At 49.9% G+C, this 8,188-nt stretch overlaps 1 protein-coding gene across 5 annotated transcripts in view; it reads right to left on the minus strand.

Moving 5' to 3' along the window:
* Window positions 1-5,171: 5,171 nt before the first annotated feature.
* The window catches only part of Fam163a (family with sequence similarity 163 member A), a 94,599-nt gene continuing 91,582 nt past the window's right edge, over window positions 5,172-8,188 (minus strand). For 2 of the 5 annotated variants that reach the window (XM_031385547.1, XM_031385556.1), the window contains 2 exons: window positions 6,409-6,680; window positions 5,172-5,823 (listed from right to left, as the gene is read on the minus strand). In XM_031385547.1, coding sequence (XP_031241407.1) covers window positions 5,410-5,823; window positions 6,409-6,501 — 507 coding nt within the window. In that variant the 5' untranslated portion in view covers window positions 6,502-6,680 and the 3' untranslated portion in view covers window positions 5,172-5,409. Of the gene's footprint in view, window positions 5,824-6,408; window positions 6,681-7,802; window positions 7,825-8,188 lie in introns of all 5 variants that reach the window. The other 3 variants (XM_031385537.1, XM_031385530.1, XM_031385566.1) reach the window with 3 other exon arrangements.

The raw sequence follows: 8,188 nt of genomic DNA on the forward strand, positions 1-8,188 counted from the left end.
AAAAAAAAAAAAAAAAAGAAAAAAGAAACCGTCTTCCTTAATCATCAGATATGTGCTTGTCCTAAATATAACAACATGTTTCCTAAATGGCTGTCTTTAAATATATCAAAATACTTCCTGAACAATAATGTTGCAGGCCACCTACAGAGTAGAAGCACTCCATAATTTGGGGATAAACTTTGAACAAACTCTGCCAGGCCCTGACCAAGGAACTCTCAGCCCCCCCTAAGCCTTAGAGCCTAAGGCTTGCTGAAATCCCTTGTCCCCCTGAGTTGACCCTCCAGCCCTTTCCCCCCACACTCCCTTTCCAATTAAGGCTCCCACTATCACCAGCATACAGATAGATAGCCCAGGCAAGTCAGTTTCTAAAGATAAAACAGACTTGTCTGAACAAACAACTCCAGGAGGGAGAAACTGCAGGTAGCCTGGGAAGTTCCATTTAACTTCCCAGTTCCCATAGAAACCCCCAGTAGTTCCATCCCCTCTGGGAGATGCCCCTTTCCTGCTGTGCCTGCTCTCCCACGCCCCACTGTTTGAAACCAACAAGTAGGCTGAGGCCAGGCAGGCCTCCTTTCCTCCTTTCTGCCTCCTGTTGCCAAGTTGCCTCAGAAATGGAGCACAGAGCCTGGTCGGTTACTATTCTCCATCCCTGGTTGGAAGGACTCCATCCCTGACATTTTGTTGTATTTCTAGACTTTAGAGATCTGGTTCCTCTGAGTAGCTCTGGCTGTCCCAGAACTTGCTCAGTAGACCAGGCTACCTTCGAACTCAGAGATCTGCCAGCCTAGGCCTCCGGAGTGCCGGGACTAAAGGCGCTGTACTCCCACTCCAATTGTATCCCTGGCCTCTCCCCTTCCCATTCAAAGCTAGTTCTCCGTTCTCTAACTCCAGAGTGCCTTCTCGCCCAGTTCTCCCACCTGCGATACAGGGCGTTGCCTCTTTCTCCCACTTCCTTCTTCCCACTTAGGTCTGGACAGAGCAATGGCCTGAGGCCCCAAAAGGTCAAAGGCTATGATGGAAAAGGGCTGAGCCCAGATGGTTGCCCCCCTACAAGCCTGAGGTCAAACTGATGCTCAAAGGGCAGCCCTACCTTTCAGGGCACTCCCCCAGAGTGATGGGGTGTAAAACGTCACAAAAATGTGCTTCAGGCTAGCTGGTTCTCAGAAGTGAGCCCCGCTAGCAGAACAGAGGCCAGCTGCTCTCCAGGCAAAGCTGCACACTTCCGGTCATACCACAGAAGGGCTGTGGTGGGGCCAGAGGTCTTAACAACAGGACTGTCCTGGCCACCAGCTGCAACCCACTTAGCTGTCGTCATAGCCCTGAGGTGGGGAGAGCTACGCTTTCACACTCTTGTGTAACACACATGCAGACACGCTGACTGCATCCCTGACCTTTAGTTGTTTTTCTGGATTTCAGAGACCTAGCTCTGGCTGTCTGGGAACTTGCTCAATAGACCAGGCTTACCTTCGAACTCAGAGATCTGCCTGCCTAGGCCTTCGGAGTGCCGGACTAAAGGCACGTACTGCCACTCCCAGCCTCCTTCCTAGTCAAAGCCAGCTCTCTGCTCTGTAGACTCCATTCCAGCTCTCTTGTTTTTGTAGTCTCTGCAACCATCTCCCTTCTCTCCCTTCCTATACAACACGAGGCTTCTTGTGTAACACTGTGAAGTCTTCTGAGGAAGAGTGAATTGACTCAAAAGTAGAGAGGAGGAGAAACTACAGGCCTGGAAAGTGAGGAGGGTGGGGCAGAAGTCTGTACTGCTCCTCCGTGAGTTCACCATCCTAGGCAGGACACCTGTATGAACTACCAAATAAATACTGTGAAGCTTGTTTTTGGACAAAAAAATTTTTCACATATTTTTATCTCTCCCACCAAGTAAGATTTTTATGCAAGCATTTTAATAGCTTTAACACCCAGTTAAATATTTGTTTACGCAAAGGCCCTGCAGTTTTCGAGGAATGCAATGACCCAGAGCTATGAGTGGGGCCCTTTCTCCCTCGGAGCAGTGAGCCCTTCCCTCTTGCTCCTACAGTTCCTGTGCACTAATTCTTTTCAGACTAGCCAATGGAATAGACCTGTGAGGACCTCAGGTGATGGGAAAAAGAATTTCCCCCTTGAGTGAGAACAAAAACCAAATGTGCTTCCTGTCTGGGTGTGTTCGTTCTTCAGAGGAATAGAGTTTTGATCAGTAATAAGGTTTGCCATGCTCAGTCACCTCAGTTGGAATTGTGCTATCTTTCTCTGCAACCCGGAACTTATCTCTAGCACACTTACAGCCCCTTTTCCCAAGACACAGGAAATGCTCCCAGCATCCTGTGAAGGCTAACCCAGCAAAGAGGGCTCCCTTGCAAATAAACTGAGAGCTTTGTTAATGTGTGAGCAGAAGAGGAGAGGAAGTGAGTAGAATTTGGAAGTTTCAGGTGTACTGATGAATATTCATTTTAAAACCATGCACATTTGCCCCTCCCCAAATAAAGAATGGAAGGAAGACCCTCTGGGGTTTCTACTTAAAATTTCTCCTTTATTTTGACATTCACTTGGTTGTGTTCCAGGTTATCAAAGATACAAGACAAGAAATCTGCAGCAGGAGAAGTGGAGTGATGTGGAGAAAGATGGTGGGGAGGGCTGGCTATTCCCTGGCCCCCATTCCTCCCCATTCCTTCTTTGCCTGTTTAGGGTTCAGTTTGAAGAGTGTACAAATTGTGTCTCGTGGTACAGACTCAACAGCTAAAGGGACAGAATAGCCGAGTTGGGTGAACCTTCTCTTCCCCAAGATGGAGCTCATGATGCTACAGTGTGATGCTACAGAATGAGGGGGTCTGGGCAGGTGACCTGTAGCCTAGGGTGGAGCCTTCGCCTTGAACAGCGTGGGCTGAAGTGTGTTCCCCCTTCCCTGACACTTGGGATCCAGATTTTGACTTGTGGCTGAGAAAGCTATCGGAGACACAAAGGAAAAGAGTGCTCTATACCCAGAGTCCCTAGCATAAAAGTGGCTGAGTTCTCTTGGTTTCCCCAGAGGCATTGGTATGCCGGCATTGTTATCTAGGGTGAAGCTGAGGGACCACAGGAGAGCAAGGCACTGGGCTGGTGGTGAGGAAGTGAGTAGAGCTGCCAGGCCCAGCAGCAAGTCAAAGGGTTGCACATAGCCCAAGGTGGACAGAAGGTGGGGCTGAGTGCACAGGAGCTGCAGAGCCATCCCTCTGCACAGGGAGAAGGAAGCCTTAGCCCTCCCGCTGTGGCTTCCTGAGGCAGGGCTTGCCTTTTGCGGTTGCTCAGTAGGGGGTTTCAATGTTTTTGAGAGGGGTGTGAGTCTCTGGTAGCCCAGGTTGACCTTGAACAACTCCTACCTTCCTCTACCTCCTGAGTGTAGGGATGCAGCCACCCTGCTGGATTTTATGCAGCACTGGAGACTGAGCCCTGGGCTTTGTGTAGACCTGGCAAGAGCTCTATCAAGTGAGCTACAGCCATGTTGGCTCTGACTTGCTTGCCTTTCACCAGCAGTTGAGATGATTCTGTCTTCCAGTTGTCCAAGCTTCTTCCCAGCATGCCCCTTTTGTGGTTTCTAGCTCACCACAACCGTCCCTGGACCCAGGGTCATCTGGAAAGTCCCCCTGCTCTGGCCTGGGTGAAGGCAAGAGGAAAGGCTGACGAGCAGGTCCAGGAAGCCTTGGCTTTGTGGAATATTAAGGGACATTTAAAGTCCATCCAGGCAAGCTTTGCTTTCCTGGAGAAAAATGGATGTCTCAGCAAAGACACCAGACTGGTTCCGGGGCTAAGGAGTGGACAGACATGAGCAGAGAGCAGCTTCTGTGTCTTAACCCTGTGTTCATTATTTCCAGTTGAAGACGTGGGGTCCACCCTGCTCTTTGTTGGACCGACCAACCAACCAAGCAAGCTTTCAGGAGAACAACCAGCCCATCTCCCAGTCCACCCTCCATAGCATTCTGTGACTCTGGAGTGTGCAGGCATTAATTTTTAGAAATGGAGACAGCGACCCTTGAATCACAGAAGTAACTGGAGAACTTATAGACATACTTACTAAAAAAAAAAAAAAAAGGTAAACTAAGCAAAACAAAACAAAAACAAGTAACAAAAACCCGTAAGGCCACTGCTAGATGAAAAGTGGGAAGGTGTTGGGACTTGAGACTAGAGTAAGATAGCAAAATAGCTCATCACCAATGAGACTGGAAAATAAGGGGCTGAAGGAGAGCAAGCAAGCTTAAAATCCAGTTACTAAGACACAGCCAACCTTCAGGAGACCCCCCAGAACTCAGAAGAGCAGGCCACAGCCCCTGATGGGATAAAATGGTCTTGTTGGTAATGTCACATCCCAGATGGATGCTCAGGGGATGCACTAGTCTCTAGTGGAGCTTATGCAGGTGTGTGGGAACTTAACTGTCTTGCCTTCTGGTTGCCATGGAGACTGGCCTCTTTAAATGCCTTTGGGTCCTGTTGCTAGAGGGTTAAATTTTCTTACTTGTTGGCACCCTGGACCTTTCTACTCTGCAGCTCCGGAAGGCGGCAAAGCCACATGGCTGTTGGTGATGAATACGAGAGGGAACCACCTCCACCCCAGGAATGGGGCATTCACACACTCTCAGGTGGCTGGGTCTATGTGGCTAAGCATGGAGGGATAGGGATAATCCGTGAGATCTGTTCACTGGGCTTCTAGAACTATAGTGATTCAAACCTGGAGAAGTTTCTCTAGCAGGGAGCATAGGAAAGGACTTGAAGGGGACACAAGGTTATACAGACTCTTCTTGCTATTGTCCCCATAAGCAGCCATGTGCGGTGGTGGCACTTAGTTTGATGTGTTTCATGAGAAGGGACTGGATAGCAGATGTGGTGTTTCCAGAACTCAATATTCCCTAAGGGAGCAGGCAACCCAAGTAAAAACCAGAGTGTAAACTAGCTCATGGGTGCATCCCAGCAAGCAGGGGCTCTGTTAACACCTCTTCCTCTCTAATTCTGGGAAGTTGTCTTCACCGTTTGTGTCCATTTCTTCTAGGTATGCCCACGTCATCTCCCAAGGTCTCTGGAGGCCTCCCTAACCTTTGCTTAGCTTTCCCTGGTGCAGCTCTACACAGCTCATGAAAGCATAGGGTTTGTACTGGAAGGGGTCATATGGAGCTTGACTGTCAGAGAGAAAATCCTCAAAGAGAAACTGGTGACATTGCAGATTTATCAGGTTCCCACCTCTGGGCCCCAGGGCTAGAGACAGGTCCTGCCCTGGTCCTCGAGCATTTAATAGTTCACATCCTACTGAACCTCTGCTATGAAAACCAGAGAAACTGAAATGGTTTCTGGCGGGGGTTGGGGAGGAGAAGAGCTATTGGAGGGTCCCCTCCACCACTCCATTGCTCCTGCTGGGACAGCAGTGTTGGGTGTGTGCAGATCAGGGTGAAAGGATTATACATCTGTACTAATAGCCCTTGGATTAGTGAAGGCCTCATGCCCAGAACTTGGCCAGGTCACCGGGTAACTCTGGGGTGCTGCCAATTTGAGAGATGGGGTTCCCCCCTCTTTGTAGTGTGTAGGGGCAAAGGAGAGCCTCTCGCCTCCACCCCCATTGGGCACCATGTCAGCTGTCCGTATGTAAAAGGGGGTGCGGTAAGGGGAGCAAGTGGTACAGTGGCTGGCCACCCCACACGGCTGGCTGCAGGACTCGCTGGTGAGAGGTGCCAGGCCACCTCTGCCATCCAGGACTTGGGAGCTGCAGGCATTGCAGGTGGGGGCTCTGGGATGGATGGAAAGGTCATGCTCCTCCTCTTCCTCTTCTTCCTCAGCGTCCTCGTCATCTGTGCCCTTCTTGCAGCAGTAATACTGGGGGGAAGGAAAAGGGATGCTTAAGAGTCAGTCTCGCTCCCCCTCCTCCATCACTAGTGAGTATACATAAGAACAACCCTCCTCCACCTTCTATGGGGGCCTCATGCCGGCCACTTTGTTGGGGAAGAGAAATATACCCTAATACTAGAGACCCTCATCCCACAAGCTTTTTCTCCCAGCTTCACCAGGCCAGCGCTTCTCCCTTTTGTTCAGTATTCTCCTGGTGGACGGGAGAGCAGAGAGGGAGGCACATAGGGGAATGCAAGGCCAGGGTTGGAGGCTGCTTCTTTCCTACCAAGGTAGCCATCTCAGAAGTGAATGGGAGAGCTTTGAATCTTTCCAGGACACTCTGGGGTACCATTGTGAGGTGCAGAAAATGTGTGTGTGTCTGTGTATTGGGGGTGAACAGCTTCCTTCTGAACTCGCTCAATTTTCAGCCTCCTTCACTTACACTTCATATTCTATGGCTTTGGGCATTACTGCCTCCAAAGTGGGCCTCTAGTTTCCGCTCCCGTCATGGAGAAGTGGCTAGCCTGTGTCCCCCACTCCCCCAGCCTCTGATCATAGGCCCATGGTACTGACCTGGAGCCTACAGTAGCACAGGACAGCAATGATACAGAGGAGGATCACTGTAGCTAGAATTCCGCCAGTGATCACAACTGTTCCCGCTGTCATCCGCCCGGCGCCCCATCAAACTCTGCAAAGACGTATGCTGGTAAGTGAGGAATAGTCGATCCACATCCTCTGCACAGCAGTAGACAGGAGGACAGGAGCTGAGTGGACCCAGGCCCGCATTGGTTTCCTGAAGGCAGAGGACTTGCTATGCTTAACCCAGAGTGGGGTGGGGGCCTCAGCTGCAGGAGGGAAAAGAGAGAGAGCTGACTGCTCCATTTCTCCTGTGTCATTTGGTTTCTCTCTTTGCCTCCTCCATTATTATTATTATTATTAATATGCATGATTCTATGCATGTGGGTGTACATGTGAAGGCTAAAGGACAACCTTGGGTGTTGTTCTAAAGATGCCATTACTATTATTTTTGTTTTGTTTTGTTTTGTTTTGAAACATGGTTTCTCCAAGTCACCCTGGCTGTCCTGGAACTGGCTCTGTAGACCAGGTTAGCCTTGAACTCACAAAGACCCACCTGCCTCTGCCTCCCAAATGCTGGGATTAAAGGCATGCACCACCACCTCCCAGTACTTTTTTCCCCTCTCTTTTTTTAAACAAAACTTCTCATTAGCCCAGAACTTGCCAAGGAAACTAGGTTAGATGGCCAAAGAGCTCCAGGAGTTGCCTGTTTTGGACTCTCTCTCATCCTAAAATTACAAATGCCTGTCATCACATCTGGCTCTTTTTAAATGTGAGTTCTAGGGAGCAAACTCAGGTCCTCTTTGGAGACTGAACCCAGGTCCTTATGCTTGCAAACAAACCCTATTATTCCTGCTCCCTCTTTGCCTCCTTCTTGACTTCCCTCCAAGAAGGAGTACCAGAAGGGCTTTGTCTGTGGGGAGTTATGCTAAGTATTCCCCTTCCCACAATGCCTCAGGAATCCTCACCTTAACCTTTTGAGATAGCTACTCATTATCCATGTTCTACATATGAAGCACTGCCCTGAGGCTTTGGCATATTTGCCTGGAATGCACCTAGCCTGGCTCCCCCTAAAAGCCAGGCTCTGTATCACTTCTCTCTTGGGCACAAGTATCATTGGCTTCTGAAACTTTGAGGACCTGAGCCCAGAGGGAGCTGGAAGGCAGCCTCCTAACTCCTAGAAGGCACAGCCAGGCCAGGAAAACTGGTCTTGGTTCTTGGAGCCAAATGAATAGGACAGAGGCAAGTTGTGGGTAAGGCCATTCAGACCTTTGGCAGGCCAGTGAGAGGTGGTTTCTAAGCTTCCAGACATATGGGGACCCCGCCCACACCCCTGCAGGACAGTAAGGGTTTCATGGCTTGAGGATGGAGGGAGGGTTTCAAGGACTTACATTCAGTGAAGGGAGGGATGACCTGTAAGACAGCAAAAGGGACAGAGATATTGGGAAGAGAATGTTACTCCTGACACAGCACTTGGATGTCCACTGTTATCTCAAACTCAATACACACAGGATAAAGGCATTATTTTGCTCTAAGTTGTCCCTATCTGCAGCTGGGCCTCAGCTGCACCCTGCTTAACCAAGCCATGTGTTGGGAGCCAAGGCATGGCCACCCGACCCCCTGCCCCTCAACTAGCCTAAGAACTGCCTGACATTCACCTTGGCTAAAAACATCCTGTGCCTGTTTACCACAACCTTCCTAAAAGAACTGGAAAATGCTCCAGACCCCCTGCCAACATCCCTCAGATGGACAGCCCTGGAGTGAACCCATTGTTCCC

The sequence above is a fragment of the Mastomys coucha genome, unplaced genomic scaffold (genome assembly GCF_008632895.1).
Source record: "Mastomys coucha isolate ucsf_1 unplaced genomic scaffold, UCSF_Mcou_1 pScaffold1, whole genome shotgun sequence".
NCBI classification, from domain to species: Eukaryota; Metazoa; Chordata; class Mammalia; order Rodentia; family Muridae; genus Mastomys; species Mastomys coucha.